At 38.3% G+C, this 19,588-nt stretch overlaps 1 protein-coding gene across 2 annotated transcripts in view; it reads left to right on the top strand.

The window, feature by feature from the left end:
• Positions 1-19,588, top strand: part of tmem132e (transmembrane protein 132E) — a 541,290-nt gene that overhangs the window by 392,299 nt on the left and 129,403 nt on the right. Inside the window, exon 1 of one of the 2 annotated variants that reach the window (XM_079815981.1) lies at positions 18,428-18,864. The exons of the other annotated variant lie outside the window; for it this stretch is intronic. Within the exon in view, the coding sequence (XP_079672107.1) occupies positions 18,795-18,864 (70 nt within the window). The 5' untranslated portion in view covers positions 18,428-18,794. Of the gene's footprint in view, positions 1-18,427; positions 18,865-19,588 lie in introns of those variants that run through there. 2 annotated transcript variants of the gene reach the window in all.

The following is a 19,588-nucleotide window of genomic DNA, read 5'->3' as shown; positions in this document are numbered from 1 at the left end:
TTGGCATTTCCTCACTGGGATATGCTTCCCAGTGTACCTTGGTAATCCTGTGATAAGTGGGAGTCCTTCGTCCGTACTAGTCTTACGACAGGGTACTCACACTTACGCAGGGCACTGGATGACAGCTGAGTGGCGTTGTTGTATAGGATCCCCCATTCGTTAGTCACTAACGTACGTCGTAGTGACTGAACGAAAGGGAACGTCTCGGTTACGTATGTAACCCTCGTTCCCTGAGGAGGGAACGGAGACGTACGTTTCCTTGCCACGTCAGCTGTGCTGCCTGGAACGCGGAGTTCAGTCTTGGCTCCTGCAGCAGTAACATAATGCGATGTTGCCAGCGTACTTCCTTATATACCCACGAGGTGGGGCGGAGTTACGCATGCAAATTCCGCATGCCCATGGCATTGGCACTGCCATTGGGCGCTGTTGAATACTCGAAGATGATTGGCTTCTAAGCGAAACCCCATTCGTTAGTCACTAACGTACGTCTCCGTTCCCTCCTCAGGGAACGAGGGTTACATACGTAACCGAGACGTTTTCTTTTGTGAATGAATATGTCACAATATCCCTCATTTAAATAATTCCCGCCCAAGGCATTTGCAAAAAAGGGGTGGCATCTGGTTGAGTTGCATTAGTGGTGTGTTGAAACTTGCAGTTATGGTAAGGGCTGTGACATTTCCAAAAACATGATCAAAGCGGATGACCAATCACAACACACTAATCCAGCCGACCAATCAGAGCACATTATGCTTTTCGAAAGGAGGGACTTCATAGAGACAGAGGTGCTGCAACAATGTAAAATATGTGAAAAAGAATGTTTTTTTGATCATTCAAGCCTGAAAACCTATTCTTGTAGACCCAAAAACAAAACCAAGAATTTGTAAAAGTGCATAAATTAAACAGTTAAATTAAGTTACATAATTTTAAACAGTTATGAATAGTTCTGCTGTTACTATCAAACATTGTGACATACTAGCAAGCACAAAACTGCTCCAGTGAGAAATCATTAGTATCTGTAATCATAAGTATCTATGATTTCTTGCTCATATTGGCATTTTGTTGTAATGCAAACTACTAATTATTAAAGGTGCACTATGTAACTTTTCTGTCCGCTAGAGGTCGCCTATTCAAAACAAAAGCGTAGTTTGATGACGCCAAGTTTGAGCGCAGAATCTTGGGACATGTGGTCTTCACCTCACAGCCATTGGAAAAGAATCGGGATAGGACTCGGGCAGAAATCATGTTCATGGATGCGATTATTAACGTTACTGTAGTATGAAGCAGAGCAGGACCGAGTGTTGTGGGAGCTGAGCAAGACCGCTGGAGCGATTGTTAATAAGATGAACGCAACACACGAGGTGTGAGCAGCGGGACTTTTATTATGCCACAGTCGTCAGCGCCATTTCCGCTTTTCTGGTCATGAGTATTAGGTAACGCAGCTCTGTTTATCATATTAGATACATTTGAGTGTGTTGAAAATTATGTTATGATGTTATGACGTTACTCTGTGCGTTCGCTCGGCGGCTGCTATGACACTTGTCGCACACTGCAGTAAGAACAAAGCGTTTCTGCAAAATAAAAAAAAGACCAGAGGGTAACGCAAATATGACGCAATTGACAGACGACTTCCTCACACGTCCCAGTTCCTTGGTTAAAATGGCAGTTTTCTCACCATTTACAAATAGTTGGAAACATTTGGGATATTGTAAGAACTCAACTGAACAAAATATATAACACTGGCCTAATGGTTTTTGGATAATTTACTGAAAATGTTACTTTTAAGCAACAGCGTGACGACACAGCACTGTTATTGAAGGTTAAACTGTTACATTTAAATATATGTATATCTCTGTATATAATTTTTCATACGTACATATACACACATATCTCTATTTGCATATCTTTATAGATCTAACTGAGAGTGTGAGTGTATGTTTGAGTGAGACAGACATCGCACATAAGTGTTCAAACTTAAGTAATTAATTTGCCCCCTGTACCATATGAATATTCAGGGGATTTCCATACCATCCAAGCAGTGCAGGAAATTCTAATAATCTTTTTTTTGAAAGTTCAAAAAACCTAGATGGAATGCAATCCAGTGTATGTTTAATTTGACAAGGCATCCTAAAAGCTCAGCACTCGTGGCGCAAGATGCTCAAAAACAGCAAGGCACAATGCATTCTCAAAGACATCAGTCAGCATGTGCAGAAATTATTTGAATGATTTGATTGTCTGTATAATGCTGGATATCTCACTCCATGTGGTTTAATTCAGCCCACTGGTGATTTATTCTCAAAACAGGACTGCTAACAGCAGTAAGTACTCGATTGTATACACAAAAGTAAAACATTTAAATAAAAAATAAATAAAATTAACAAATGTTGTGTTTTCAATAGAAAATGGACAACCTAGTACCAAGTATTTACTTCTTTTGCAGTATGCTTTAAATCTCAGGGGAGTGTTTCAATCTTCATGAAATTAGCACAACAAAGCACCTCTCAAGTACTCATGCTAATGATTCTAGCAACCTGCCTGCATTTCAAGGGCAAGATGGATCCCTTACACAAATTTACCAGCCTGTCAGAACATTTTTGTTTGTCAGACAGCTAAAGCAAGCACAAAATCATCAAACATAGCAGTCCATTTTCATAAGGACAGTTACAGTTGCCTCAAGTGCACACTTAAAAACATTGTCCTGTACAGATCCACAGGATCCCAATTAGTGTCACATATTGCATATCATAAGTAAACCATGGGAAAACAACCAATCTCCCCAACCGAGACAAAGTCTGAAAGGGTTATATGTATGTTCACCGCCACCAAGTGTTTTAAACCCATTAAGATCCTGAGCCAATCCACAGCGGATTTAGGAGCACTTGTGACCGGCCGCTTTAAAATTGAAGCTGGCATATCACTTTACTGTGTGAACCTGCACATATGCACTGTAGGGACTTAAACAGTGATTGTAGTGGGAAGAGGCTAAAAAGATGGTGTAGTTACACCGCCCTGTGGTTTAGTTTTACTCAGATGAAGAAATCAACGAATATATAAGCATTCAGTCATGAATCCTTTGCATCAGCTCAGTAGTTTTGATATACTGCAAGGGGCAAAACTTTCTACCTGAATCGGTAAGAACCAGATGGATGGATGGATGGATGGATGGATGGATGGATGGATGGATGGATGGATGGATGGATGGATGGATGGATGGATGGATGGATGGATGGATGGATGGATGGATAGATAGATAGATAGATAGATAGATAGATAGATAGATAGATAGATAGATAGATAGATAGATAGATAGATAGATAGATAGATAGATAGATAGATAGATAGATAGATAGATAGATAGATAGATAGATAGATAGATAGCACCATTTTTTTTAGAGTGTAGTATTGTTGCTGTCAATGGTGAATCCATCATGGGGGCGAACATTTATTGTAAATGGAGGTTTTAATCGCAGGTTAAATTCTAATCCCCGATTTGTGGTTTAAAATTTAAGTGGTGCAACACAACTCGATTTAAAATAAAGCCTAAATCAACAGATCCTAGACTAGCTCTAAACTGGGTTTAATTTAACCCTGGTTGGTGCAACCCACCCTAAGACAATAAAAAGCATGCTGTTGGCTAACATTGTGTATTCAGTTAAGCAAAAACAATGAGAATGTTAAACATGTCAATATGGCAGGCATGCAGATGCATCATGAAAATGAGTGACATGTATACCACGATCCGGAGGAGACATCGTTGATGGATCGGCCATGTATAGCGTATGCCGGATGAACGTCTTCCAAAGTCCATCTTCCATTGGGAGGTAGCTGTGGGACATCGCCCTCGTGGCCGACCCAAGCTCCGCTTTAAGGATGTCGTCAAGCGGGACATGAATGTCTTTAACATCAACCCTGACCAATGGCATCACCTTGCGGAAGACCGGGCAGCTTGGCGGTCTGCACTGACAGATTTTGTCTTGCCATGCTTACACAAGCATTTGCACAGAAAGGCGGCATGTTAGACACCATTTAGATAGGCGCTTGCGCTGCAAAAGGCCTTGATGATGAAATCAATTTTAAGGCACAGAAAAAGGAGAAAATTACGACAATTGTCATGTATATCTCAATTATAATTGGCACAAAACACAAACAATAAAAGTGTTTATTTTATATTTTTTTCTAAAATAAAACATTTAAATATAAATAGTAAAAGAATAAAAAATATAATTTTATAAAGATAAAAATTATTATAAATGTGTATGTGGATACATTTTAGATTCAATTAAGAAAAATAATTCCCATTCACAGAGTAAAAAACATTGAAAGGCAGCATTTTAACAACATATACACTATTTCTTTTTGTTTTACCTTTATTATCATGCCACCGGGGACAGAGATTGGGAAGACAGCTGTAGGCTAGAGTCCATAAATTAGATCACACAAAGCTTGTGTATGCTGGTGGGGTACCACAGCCTTAACCGCACATGGACACTGGCCTTTACAACAGCCTATGTGGCTTGTGTAAATGCATAGATAGGCCAGAATGCAATGGACTGCAAAGCGGCAGTACAAACGACTTCTCTACTGTGGCCTATTAAGGCGCAAAAGCCCAACATAGCATAAAACACCCACTTTGTAAAGGCGCTTGTTGTATGGTGATCCTGAACGTCCCGTATTCCCAAGCCTCTGCTTGATTTAAAAAACAAATTGCTGTTTCAGCTTTTCCCCCCTCTCAGCCTATTTCTCCAGTCTCTGGGTGGATTTAATATCTCCCCTGAAGGATTGTTTTGAAAGAAGGCTAACCTTGGTGCTAGCTTTAAGGAAAGTTCCCAGGGCAGTCCATTAGCGTATTGTGAATGGTTTTAACCCAATACAACCAAGCTAAGCGTTCAAATGACTTTAGAGAGGTCCTGGTAGCTTTTCTTACACACAAAAAAAAGTTGCCTTCACTGCAAGGAGCTTTTAAAAAAGTTGCTCTCTATTGTTCCGCTTTTGCAATCAATAAATCATATGCTCGGCTTGTGAGAGTTTCTTGAATATTTAATAGAAATGGCTTGTTTCCTTTTATCTGCCAGCTCTCGCAAGAGAGATCAAGAAATCATCGCTAACCATTGACTAGGCATTGTTTCCTTTTATCGGTCCAATCTGAAGCATGACAACTCTGAGTTGAAAGCATTGTGCAACAGGTTGAATATGTCCTGACCTAATAGCATGCCCTCATTTCTAATGCTTTCATAAACATTCCCTTTGAAAATGACTTCAGTGGTTTCACATGTCCTTAAAAGGCCCTACCTGACCTGAACATGACTCTAGCTGGTGGTATTATGACCTGACCTGGCTGTGATTCTCTTTATGTTGGCTGCTAATTAGACTTTTGACTTATGGCATAAAGTCTTGTCCTCGTTGCAGCTTATTCCGGCCAAGAATCACATACAACCGCGGTTCAAGAATGCCTGTAGTGTTTGTGATAAGAATTGTTGGCCATACAAGAGCAGTATGTTTTGTATTTTTCAAAGAAAAAAAAAAATCATAATGTTCATGTGGATATCTACTGACTTAATATATGATATTGATAGTTCAGCCAAAAAATTCTGTCATCATTTACTCACCCTCATGTCGTTCCAAACCCTTCTTTCTTCTGTTAAGATTCATTAAGATTCATTAAGATTTCCCCCCCCTTTTTTAATAAATACTTGTATTCAGCAAAAGGCATTAAAGGGATAGTTCACCTAAAAATGAATATTCTGTCATTAATTACTCACCCTTGTGTCATTTCAAAACCGTAAGACTTGTGTTCATCTTCAGAATACAAATGAAGATGTTTTTGATTAAATTTGTCCCTCCATTGACAGCTACGCAACTACCCCTTTGATGCTTCAAAAAGTTCATAAAGAGATTGTAAAACTAATCCATATGAATTGAGTGGTTTGAATTTAGGCTTTTATTCACATATTAATATTCATTAACGCACACAACAGTTGTGGCTCAAGCATGCTTGCTTGACGTATGAGAACCAATGAGGTTCATTCTAGTGTGTTACGCAGCACGTTTCATCATTCTCATGTGTTACCCAGCATGTTTGAGCTTCCGCAAGAGCCAATGAGGTTAATTCTCATGTGTTACGCAGCACGTTTGAGCTTCTACAAGAACCAATGAGGTTCATTCTCATGTGTTACCCAGCACGTTTGAGCTTCCGCAAGAGCCAATGAGGTTGATTTTCGTGTTACGCAGCACATTTGAGCTTCTGCAAGAACCAGTGAGGTTCATTCCTGTGTAACGCAGCACATTTGAGCTTCCACAAGAGCCAATGAGGTTCATCCTCGTGTTCCGCTGCACGTTTGAGCTTCCATAAGAGCCAATGAGGTTCATCCTCGTGTTACGCAGCACGTGCCATTATTTACCGGCCAAAAAAAACATGTCTTAAACCAGACATTAACTGTTAGATTGCATTAGTCATTATGGAAATGATCCGTATTCTTTATTTTAACTTTCCATTCCCATCTGAGTTTTTTTTTAACTGCACTCTCACGCTAATTTGCCCTGTTTAGTAAATTTGGCCCTATATTTGCATTATTTTATTTAGGGTAGGGGTTGGTATGGACGTTAATAAATCCCCAAACCACATGAATTTGATAGCATTTTTCGCTATCAAGTTGTGCTACCTACGTTTTTATGGGAGGTAGCACAATCTGAGCAGTTAGCTGAGTAAGTAAAACTGTCATATATGGAGGTCAGTGATAATGGTCTAAATGTGCGGCCATTGAAGCTGAGGTAGTGACTTCTCAGGCACTGTGATATCGATGGCCCCTGTCAACTCAAGGCTGCATCTACAGCTCTATTCTCTCCGGGGAACTGTCAGCAGGTAGCAATCTATTGACAGGACCGCTTAAGCTCCAGGCTATAGATATCCCATCAATACTGATGTCTATCATCTGATTGTGCTGTGTCGAAAAATAGTAAACACCTGTTGAACATTCATAACGGACTGCACTGCTGTCGTAATGTACTGCGCTCTTTCTCATAAAGCACGCTTCATTAGAGCCATTTTATAGGAAAATTCAGTGCAACCTGAATCACATTATCATTAAAAAAAGCAATAACAATATTAATGTGTAATTTCACAGTGTTCTACAAATTAAGTATACAGTTTCATTACCTCACTACATACTAATGTATTTAAAATGTATAATACATGCTGTAATTAAAAAGGACATATCATGTAAATTGGATTTTCTTTGCTCGTTCTCGTGTTCACAATGTAAAGCTCACCCACATTATATCATATATGTCCGTTCAGTATACAAAAGCTTGGCGGGGGAGTTATAATTCATTTCACATGCAAAGCAATTAGCCTATCATAGATCATTTACATAAAGAGGTTTTAAAGGGTCATAGAGAGAGTGGAAAATTATAATGTAAAACTGAAATTTGTATGAAAAATTACAACAATTTTACAACATTGATTAATGCAGGTACCAGGTCTAGTTTATATATACCTTATATATATAGTTAATTTATGCAACTTGGTTGATAATGTATTAGAATAAATAGAAATTAACATTACGTTAGAACAATAAATGGTGTTAAACATTTTTTAATGGTTACTTATTATATTATAATATACTTTTATAAAATACTCATTCCAAACCTGTATGCTGTCTTCTATGGAACACAAAGGAAAATATTTTATAGAATGTCAATGTTGTTTTTTCCACACAAAAAAATGGAACCTTGGACTAGAACTTTCAAGCTTCAAAAAAACATGCATCATAAAAGTATCAAATGGTCCATTTGGTTCATGCGCTATGGATAGTCTTCTGAAATCATACAATATCTTTGTGTCAAGAACAAACCAAAATGAAAGTAATTTATTCACAATAATCTAAGTATGAAATCTCCTAGTTCTGCCAGTGGGGTCAGTGGACATTTTGAAATGTCACCAAAGGTCCCCCCTAATCATGTGAAAATATTACTCAGTGATTATTAAAGTGATCCTAAAGAGCTTAGTGATGGCAAAAGACGTACATCAGGATGTACGACCTACCTGAGGATGATTCTTATGCATTCATTAAACTTTTGCATTGTGCCTCCAAACACACGGAAATATAGAGGCACTTTGGTGACAGTCATGCATGAAAGAGTTTGATGACAGCTTGAGTGGCGCAGTTGACGCACAAGACATGTCACATCAATTTCCTGAGCATCTCGTGCATGTCACGCCAATGTTTGTATCCAGTGGCTAATCAGTAATGATTTAAATGAACTTGTCACATGAGCATGAGACAAGACAATGAAAAGGGTCCTGTGCAGTAAAAATGTCTGTTTTATAACACAAGCAGTAATAGTGCCTATAATATTCTGTTGTTTAATCCGGCTCTGATCTAGCTGTGACCTATAAATTAAACTTTAATGTTCGCATTTGCCATAAATCACTATTACATTTGAATAAGTGCAATCTTAGCTTATGAGGAGCAGTGTCGCCCTGCGCATTGCAACAGCTGACCGGCCAAGATCACAATCTTTTCAAATTCATCAGCAATATTCAAGGCTTAAGGTTTTACGGTTTATTGTATTTACTATTGTCAATAAGCGGTTTTTCAGGGACGGGGAGGGTGTTCATCTTCAAATCCTTGCCAGCTTAGTGGAGTCATTCCAATGAAAGGCCACTAGCATTTCTTGAAGGAAAACTGAAATATTGCAGTGCAAAGGTTAATGAATAGTGTTCTTGTACGGCAGACTTGGGTCTTAATCTGCTGCAATCGATGGTCTCACGGATAGAACATCTGGAGATATTGCAGGATTTTCACTTCTAGCTTTACTTGTTCATCATAAGTACTGTTTCAAAACCTCGAGCTGGTTGTTAGGGTGACTTGGCAGGGGTGCCCTTTTTATTTTATTTTTATTTTATTGAGTGTACTTGGTAAAGTTCAAGTATACTTTATGTAGTAAGTATACTAATATGTACTAGAAGTATGCTTGTAAAGGCCAATTCACACCGCACAAATGCCAACAAACACAGACAAACAAGTTAGCCGTTGGATTTATAAGAAAAATAACTGTCATGGTCACACTGCCCCAACAGACACTGACAAACTCGAGTACCCACGGAAATGGTTGAACACCCACGGAAAAACACGAGATATTCTCCATTCATTTTAACCAATAAAAAGAAAAGATTGTAGCTTTCTTCTCGTTTTATAGTTCGTTTGAGGCCGTTTATATGGTGTCAAATGTCGCAAGCCCATTATTGTAACACAAAAGTGCATCCATGTAACAAATCTCTCTGCTAGCAGGCGGTTTTCTTTCAAAACTAACTGGACGCGTGCTTTCAAATATGTCTCTGCTCTCGCTCAGATTTTACGCGTGCGCACTCAAACTTTGTCCAGTGTGCTCTTGTGAATCTCTTTGCTCTTTCTCTAGAATTGTCTTCTGATTTGTTCAGAAACCTGCCATTTTCACTACAAGGATAATTTACTAAGCAGGCCCAGCACCTACGCACAAGGGACTTGTCTCATCGTCATGGCAATGGTTCGTGTCCGGGTCAGATTACGTCAGAGTTTGTTGTCGTTTGTTGGAAAATCATACCACACTGTTTCAGTAATGTTTCAATACTACTTTGGACTAAATTGGTCCCCTTTTAGTGTATAAAAGTATAGTTTTAAGTATACTTTAAGTGCACATTTAGTTTACAACTAAGTTTTTTTTTTTGTACTGCAACTATACAAGTGAACTTATAGGTATACTCATAGTTTACTAGTCAAGTTCTTGTAACACATTTTTTTTGTTTATGAATGTACACTTTGAAATATACACTCAGTAAACTACTAGTTTAGTAGTTTTATACTGGAAATATACTTGTAAGTTTTCTGTAAGTGAACATACTTATAGTTTACTATTTATTAGTGCTGTCAAAATTAATTGAAATTGTCGAAATTATGTATTTCAGTTTAACGCATTAAAAATAACCATGCCAAAATGTTTCGTTGATTATACTCGCAAGCACAGTCTTAAATGGACATAAGAGTTGAGAAAATGGGATGCGTGTCAGATCACGACCAATTTGTACGTATTTGTACGAGGTGGCTAATTTTTACGAATTTTTTTACGAATTCGTGTGACCTCACGTGTATGAATTCGTTCAATTTGTCTGAACCGCAGTGACGGGTAGGTTTAGGGGCGGGGTTAGGCGTAGGTCATTCGTACGAAATGATACGAATTGAGCAACTCGTCAAATCCGTACGTTTTAGCAAAAAATCTAACAAATTCGTACGAATGAGGTCATAAAAATTTGTACGAATTAGCCACCTTGTAAAATACGTACTAATTGCCGGGAGATCGGGTTGGTATTTTCAGAAGAATGATGTATATGTTTATAATGATATAATTTTATTAAATAGTATATGTTCTGTCTCGTTCTGTGATAAGAAGCAACATGTGACCGACCACAGAAGGAAGCTGTTTCAAACAAGACTGACTTTATATATAGTGATTTTGGAGTCCATCATTTGAATTTTTTTTTTTTTAAGGGCAAAGGTAAAGAAGGGTAAGTGAGAGGCTTGATCAAAGAAATTAGGTATTAAAAAAAAGAAAGGTGTCAGTCCAAAAAAAAAAAAAAGTGAGGTAGGAGTCCAGCATTTCTATAGTAACTAACTACACTTTTACGTGCATCTGATGTTCTCAAGTACTGTAACAAAAGTATTTGTAATTTGTTACTTTCCACATCTGATTTTAGGGTCTTTTACCATGCAGGTGATAACAAAATTGTGAGAGACACTTGTGAGAGACAAACATACTTTTCCCATGTGATGTACTAGTCATGGCTAATGAAAACATTTGATGACAATGCTTCAGGCATTAAATTTCATGTAAAATGTGCATAAATCCCTGTAGGGAGATGTGCTATTTTCCATCTAAAGCTTTCAAGTCGGCATGAAAGGAATATTCACTGTACTTATTTTCTAATGCTTTTTATTGATCTTGATCGGCATTGTCTTTTACACTTGGCATGTTTGGTTAGATTAAAAGGAACCCTGGTGCGATAACTTTGTTAGTGCGGTTCATTTGAACGTGTGAACACTGCCATACGAACCCTGGTGCGCACCAAACAAGTGGACCGAGACCGCTGAAAAGATTGTTCTCGGTCCGCTTCCAAACAAACTCTGGTGCGGTTCGAATGAAATATGAACGCAACACGGACCAAAGACATGTAAACCAGGGGTTCTCAACCCTGGTCCTCGAGGCCCACTGTCCTACAGAGTTTAGCTCCAACCTTGATCAAACTCACCTGCCTGTAGCTTTCTAGTAATCCTGAACATATATATATATAACAAAGGCTAGATGTTTTACGATGGAGTCTCTAACGCCATCACTGGAGGTCATCTTGTCACAGGCAAGCTTTCTGGCGGGCTCTGTGGTACCTGCTGTAAGGTGAGTGATCTGCACGAACACAAATACTCTTATCTCGCTGAAATCTTGACGGATTTACAAATGGTTTCTTACAAACATTATTAATGTGGCTATAATTCTGGATGCTTGAACAAATTATGAATAATTATTCATAAGTATTCAGTGTCATAACTACATGTCTGGCGTTTATAACAAACCAAGCAGTTTGAATATCAGTAGAGAATTGAGCAAGTTATGGTTATTTAACCCTCTGGTGCTCTTCGTTTAGGGGATGCATTGGCTGTCTTCCCGGTCATAAGTGACCGGACACCTAAAACTGAATCTTCCTCCACCCCAGTAAAACCAATACAATTTATTTTTCTTCAATAATATTTTTTCTTTTAAATTTTGTATTTTGAGATGATTTGATGGTATGTTTTAATATTTATGCAATATTTATGGTCTATTTTTGCCATTGAAAATTATATATAAAAAAACAATTGTAATTTACTTTTTTTTATTTTTATAATTGCAGTATTTCAGGTTAAAATAGAGACTAGGCCTTCAAAATATTTGTTTTTGAAGGCAAATTAGCGCCCTCTTTTGGAATTATTTAAGAAATCATGCAACCATGGGTGTAATCACTAGAGGTCTCAATGGAGAGGCTTGAGAATTCCCTAGTTCTCTTTTGAACACATTTAATGATTTTTTTTGATGGATTTGAATATATATTTAAAAATCTCAAAGACTATTTATTATAAATTTTTAGATATTTTTTTGTTTGTTAGAAATATAGATTTCTTCTGTGAATTTGTGTTTTTGCAGATTTTCCATTCATTTCTTATGGTGTCATTTTTGACCGAAGAGCACAAGTGGGAGTATTTTTTTTACGACCACTTAGCATGCTTGAATCATGCCCTTTTTTTGTTTGTTAACATACCTAATGCTAGATAAGTCACCAAGTTTCATATTTTTCCGATGAAGCTGTGATTTAAATTCAAAATGTGGTTCATAGGCTCAGTTTTTCATAGGTGTGTGTGTGTATAAGTGTACGTGTGTGCAACAGTGTGATATTGACACATACACAATGTTTTAGAGTGTCACCCCTTTACTGCTGTGTACTTTTTTTCAGCATTGTGGCCAATTTGTAGATTGTACACACAAATATTCAGTGAATTTTTGTGTTTTTGCCGATTTCCCATTCATTTCCTTTGGTCGGTCATTTATGACCGAAGACAATGAACGCTACTTTTTTTTACGACCAATTAGCATGCTCGAATCATGACCCCAATTTTTTTGTGTGTTTACATACCTAATGCAAGAAAAGTCACCAAGTTTCATATCATTCCGATGAAGCTGTGATTTTTAACATTTCAAAACAGAAAATTTTCCGGTCAGAAATGACCGAAGAGCATCAGAGGGTTAAAAAGTACATGCACCATTAAAACACAATGTTACGAGTGAGCGAGCTGACTGTGACAAGATGGCCGCCAGGTGCGTACGTCGACCTGCATTGACCAGCAGCGCGGACGAGACATCTAGCCTTTATTATGTATATCTATGATCCTGAAGAGCTTAATTAGCTATTTTAGGTGTGTTTGATTAGGGTTGGAGCTAAACTCTGCAGGACAGTGGGCCTCGAGGACCAGGGTTGAGAATGCCTGATGTAAACGAACCCAAAAACAGGAAGATGAGACCCTAAAGACGACAGAATGCTCACCCATATTAGTAGCTGCGATGTTGCCCATCACAGTTCAGTACATGTATCAGAACCGTGTCTCCTTGCAGCAGATCTTCATTTATGTTTGTGTGTGTGATGGAGGGATTCCAGCTGCTGTGAGTTCTCAGCTGGTTAAAATACCATCATATGCAGGCTATGCACGCACAACAAGCGCAGTTTATCCCCGTACACAGCATTGTTTTGGATGTTCGGTAAGTTCTGTCTCAAAATAGGCAATACATCAAAAAAAAGCTGACCAATCAGGTTTTGAAAGTATCCATATGCCTTTAGGTTCGGTATCTTTTGCTTCAAACCTGGTTTTGCTGTTAATTATGTGGTAAATCATTCTTTTTATATTTGTAAAAATATATATGTATTGTTCAGTAAATAATTGTTCTGTAAAAATAGTTTTTCACTGTATATGGTAAGAAAACTGACAGCTGGTTAGCATTTTTGAATGCCTTTTCGTTAAAATTTCGTTGTTTAACCAAAGCCCCAAATCGGTGTGTCATTTTTCACATTTTCTCTACTGATTGTGGGGGAAGATCTACAGAATGTAAAAACACAAATGGGAATAGAAAAAGGTGTTAAACAGAGCTGAGAATACTGCACTCTTATAATCAAATTAGCCAAAATATCTGTTAAATGATGGGTGAATATGTACAACTTTGTGAATGACTGCTGTTTAAATTATGCAGAACCTCCCTGTGGGATTCTGTGGGCAATGATTCCGAGCAAGCCGGTTGTGTACATACACTTTTATCCAATTTATATAATATTCTACTGAGACTTAAAATGTGGAATCCACATATTTGAAACAATAATAATCATAATTGTTAATAAAGATAATTGAAAGCTCTTTTGAAATACTTTCAAACCCCTTTCCAGATATTTAGTATCTGGTCTGAGCACTGGAGATGCTACAGACTGTATTGCTTATGAAGGTGAAAGCAATGTGCTTCATACTTATAATCATTTATCAAAATACGCAGACACCTTCTCAGTCAATACACTCATTAGTATTCCCAGTGGAATGGGCCCTTCCCTATTGTTTTTGTTTTCAGGCTCATTAAACAGTCTTCTAAAGTACAATCAATGCAGTTAGCAAAACTACTTGTGTGTGTGTGCGTGTGTCTGTGTGTGTATTTGTGGGCAGGTATAAATACACTTCAGACACATCTTATTACATGTACTCTGATTCATGAGTTTGCCAGGCAAACCACATTACAATGCTAAACAATGCATCAGCATGTGAATCAGTGTTTTTATGGATCTATAAAATAATATATATGGTTATACAATAATTTTGTTAGTTCATACAAACATTATTATCTTTCTTTGGACAGGATTTTTGAGTCATGCCATACATGTTCAAATGTTCAAACAATGTCTTTTTCACTGCTTCTGGAAACAAGGCTACTTTTTTCTCTTCTGTGCATAGAATCATTATTTTGCTTCGTTACTATAATTAGGCAATTAAATATTTCATAATCTGAATTTGTGGCAATGCGCCTTACCATCCGAATTCACTGGATTCTGATTTATATCCTGTCAAACTCTTAATGACAAATCTCCTCATTCCCTTTCATTTAATTCTACCATAAATGACTTTGCAGCAAAGCAATGGCACCGCATTAGCAATCCGCTCTCTGCTCAGTATCTCACGAGTTCTGTTATTAAGTCAGTTTTCATCCACTCATAGCAAAAGGCACTTGTAGGACAGACAAGGGCAAGTGGTGCAAGGCGGAGCAAATACATTAGGCCTCATGGTATTGAATGCTGAAATAATGGCAAAATATGGTCAGCGGTTTAGAGTTGGCATATCTGAAAGCCCATTTCCCTCTGAACATTTCCTTTCAGCACTTTCTTTTCAGAGAAAACAGAAACCATAGTGCTATAATGAAGGGAATGCAATGCAATGGTAGTCACTATTTGTGATACGCCAAGGCCTGACGTGATGCTAACAGTCTGAGCGCCTGTTTCTTATGTAAATCACTTCATTTGCAACTGTTGCTTGTCATGCTAACTCAAGCCAGAGTTCATTCACTAGCCTCTGAATCAAAGCGACTGACAGGCTCGTTAGCATAGCCTTGGATAAAAAGGTTTGGTGGACGCTTCAGAGCTCATATGGTTATAAATTCCTATTGTATTTTTGGTGAATTAATGAATTCTTTATTTGGCATATCTGATGAATGCTGCTGAACTCATGAGATGCAGTAGGGTGTGAATACTTACATAAAGTACAACCTTAGTAAAACTGTGAAGGGCTGCACATTTAATCAAATAATCAAGATTATGATGACTGCAGCTGTGTTTAACTAAATATTAAACTGAGAGTTACAGCATGCCATTTAGGTCTACTTAAATGAGATTGCATCAAAATGTTCAATTTACAAAAAAAAAATTATCGATTTCGTTTTGTAACTGCAGACTCATGAATGCAAATAAGAGGTGTTTAAGTTACTCTATAGACCTGTCAATAACAATAAACACCTTATGAGTTTTCAGCAGTCTCATCCACAGATATAGATAGACAAATAAATGGATTATATTTCACTTTAGTTTGCAGTGGCAGCTTCAGTGCTTATATAGTGTGATGGGGGCATTCTGATCATGTAGCTCACTTTCTATAAACAATATATGCAACATTTGATGAACAGTTTTGTTTTTCACACTTCAAGAAGGCCGGTGTGAAGTTCAGGCAATGTCTTCGTTTTTACGCATGAAACAGCGATATGTTTATCCAAGAACACAGTTCTCTCCCTTTTTTTAGTATGTGTAGACTATGTAAAGAATATGGCACAGTTGCCCCTAACAAAATAAGTCAATTCATGTAAATTTTATTTAAATGTGTACTGTGTAAATGTTTGCGGCATCTAGTGGTGAGGTTGCGATTTTGTAACTGCCTACCGCTCACCCTTCCCTTTCGAAGCAAATAGAGAAGCTACGGTGGCCGACACAAGACAAAGATGTCGTCGTCTGAGACAGCAGAGGGTAGCTAGCGCTCTGGAGAGCAGGTTGTCCTTTTAGGGCTACTGTAGAAACATGATGCCGCAAAATGGTGACTTAACTGTAAGGGGACCCACGGTGTATGTAGATAGAAATGGCTCATTCTAAGGTAATAAAAACATAACGGTTCATTATGTAAGTTCTTTATACTCCACTGAAAACATAATAATGTATATTATATTGCATTTCTGTCAATAGATCCTCATAAATATTACACACTGCACCTTTAAAAATGAAAACAAAGTTAATTCATTACAATTTCAAAGGGAATAATCAACATTTATTGCTATTGTATTTCTAGCTATTGTACCCCTACTTAGAATGCTTCTTCTCTTTATGAATTGAAATATTTCCTCAGTTTAACAGATGTGACTGGATCAATCATGGAATTATGCTAATTTTTGTTTTTGCAAATCAAATGTTGCATTCTCCTTGTCTACCTTGTAGTGATTTACCTTTCAAATTGCATCATCCCCAATCTTTGATCACATGTCACATTTTGTATTCTCACAACCTCTTCTTCATTCAATTTCCTCTCTGCGCATTTCCTTTGGGTACACTTGAATGCAATAATTCAAATGGAACAATTCCACTAGCACTTCTCGTGTCTCTTTATAGAGATGTTTCTGAGGTACAGCTCATTAATTAACACACCACTCTGTTCAATTTGTTTGGTAATTCAAACCGGGAAATAATACACCATGCCATTGAAGCATTTTCAAACTTTAACAGACTCTGAAACAAATGACAACATTAAGATTGCAATCGTAGGTTATGCACACTTTCGTAATGTCTGTGTGGTGCATGTGGGTGGGGGACTTCTTTTCTAATGCTTATTGTTGTCACATTTTTTTCTAAGAAAAAGCTGCATGGATTATTTCCCAGAGCAATTGCCCCACTAGACAGATTATTTCAAAGGAAACCGACATGCTTGTGGGGAATTTCTTATTTTCCTTCCAGCACCTTACATTGCCCAAGAGTCAAAAATAAGTGTGGGATTACAGAGAAAAAAATGACAGCAATGGCGACTTCTATTAAACAGTGCATTTCAAAGGCGTATTACACATGACGATTCCATTATCTCTCATAAGGCTGCAGCTTAAAAGCTACAGAAAGCCCTCAGGATTGTATCGAGCCACAGTCATTGACAAACAGATGTGTATCCTGTTACTGAGTTCAGCAACAGCAGCCGCCACTCCACTACACCCTGAGGTCTATTAGTGGGGTTGGGAGGAGGGATTTGGGGGGGGCTTTTGGTGTCATGTTGTAGTCCCATATGTGCCTTCTCTTTGACAGTGCAGAGTTTATGCAATGATGGGCGTGATGTATTAGAATCTGTGACCTCTCATACTGTGTATCCCTGGGGACACTGGAAACACATAATCTGATGAAGCTATTGAAACCATATATACATTAGACTGCCTGTGTCTGGAAAACTAGCTCTTTGGTGCTTAATGTGTTTGTAATGGATTGGCTTTCAGAGGCATTAGCTCATCCCTTTAAGAGGTATTCATATCTGTTTCTACAGGCCACAGCCACACCAAAAGGTGTTCAAACCTATGAGTGTGAGTGAAACCCAATCTGTGGGCTTTTATAATCTGAAACTTTCCGCTGAATGGGCACAATGATGAACGTCAGACATGTAATGGAGCAGAGGGAACCTCTCTTAAAAGAAGTCTCAAAGACGTAATTTGCTTCACAGAAAGTGGTACTCAATAAGTTGCATTCCAGCTGAGGAATGCATTGTTAAGAAATGTTTCTTAATTATATTTTGCTGCACTTTGTGCAGACATTTATTTGTTGTAGTAGTAGGTAGCTTGGCACAGAGCATCATTCCACATATATACTGTAGTTTATTTCCTTCTCTGAGCTCGCGAGAACTCTCTGGGTGATTGGAAGGGTAGAGCACCCACCACCTTCCACCCCCATCCCCCATCTCCATTCACATGTATCTTCCAGGGGCCGTTGGATGGGGAAAAGGAGGAGAGCTAATTCGTCAATGATCTTCCCACTAATCCCCCACTCTTTGCCTGAAGGCGCTCAAGCTATGCATCCCTCCCCCAAACCCAGCCCCCCTCACAAATACACTCTCCCTCACACAGACACATTCAGAGTCTGCCTCGACACGTCTAGTGGGAGAAGATGAATGTAATAGGGTAGTTTGTAGTCTGCCACGCTGGTGTCCTGGGAGGAGAGCTTTTGCACTGGCTGTGAATGAGAGCTAAAGAGTTTATTACAGTTTGGGGTGAGGTGTGGTGAGACAGGGCGGTGTCTATGCTTTGTCTCGGGCTGTAAGAGGAGAACGGGATCTGCTAGGAGGAGTCACAATCAAACAGGAACTGCAGAGAATAGATGGAGTGAGCGAATGCTAGTGTGTGAACTCACTCCGATCATGCTGCAGGGCAAGAGGTGTCTTCGGAGCCTTTCAACAGGCACAAGTGATCAGTGTCTTTCAGATCTTTGAGCAGGTTCTGGATACAGTTGGATTACTACTGAGAGGATACTACTCGTGTGCTTTCAAGTTTGGAGACTTTGAGCAGGTTTTCAAAGCTTGAACTGAGCTTGATCTGCAGCTATAATTTTTTTTCTACAGTTTGGCTTCAGCTGCATGGATACTCTTTTTGTGTACCTGTGAAGTGATTCAAGTTGTGAAGTACACAGTTTAAATGCAAAGCATTTGTGGAATATGGGACATTTTCTTGTTCAAGTGGATTTGCCATGGATTCTCTGTTCACTTCGCCTTGTCATTATGATAAGTAAGTTTTATCGTTCCCCTGATTTTTGAGAGCATGCTCCATATCTGAATAGAGTGCATGAGGATGAATTGAGTTCTCAAATAACATAAGTATCTCCCTTTTCATACAGTAACTCTACAACAGTGTTTTCTATAGCTTTTTACTTGGTCTAACTATCTATGAATATTAGGGTTACTCTCCAAGTGTCTCCATTTCTCTCCAGTACAGGCAGATTATGATCAGCGTATTGAAGTTTCTCAACAATCGATTGAGCATCTAGTCTTAGGAAGTTAATCTTAGGAGCCCAAGAGATAGAGATCAATGATGTCTGCTGTGTACAATATGTTATCGGACAAACTGTTGCATGCTAGTCGATATCTCACCTCACTCCAAATAGTGAGAATTTCTGTTAAAGATGCTCATCTCCATCCTCTCATTGAAGCCAATGTATTCACTATATTAATTTATTACTCATTATTTGAATTTCAACACACAGACTCATCCGAAACAGTTCATTTGGAAACCTCTCTCTCTCTTGCATGCCATTAATCAGCATATATTGTCAGAACCAACTGAGCTCTCGAGGCATGAAAGGAAGAACAAGCATTCATTTGAAAACATTGTTCACTTTCTTTCAAAATGGAGAATATTTCCCTGCCACCAGCAGATACAGAAAAGATCTTGAATTCCTTTTAATTAAATGAATACGCTTTTTATCAAGCCAGCATGTCGCTACTTGCCATTT

The sequence above is a fragment of the Gobio gobio genome, assembly GCF_949357685.1.
Source record: "Gobio gobio genome assembly, chromosome: 4".
NCBI classification, from domain to species: Eukaryota; Metazoa; Chordata; class Actinopteri; order Cypriniformes; family Gobionidae; genus Gobio; species Gobio gobio.
The sequence above is the reverse complement of the archived record's forward strand: the minus strand, read 5'-3'. Positions and strand labels throughout refer to the sequence as shown.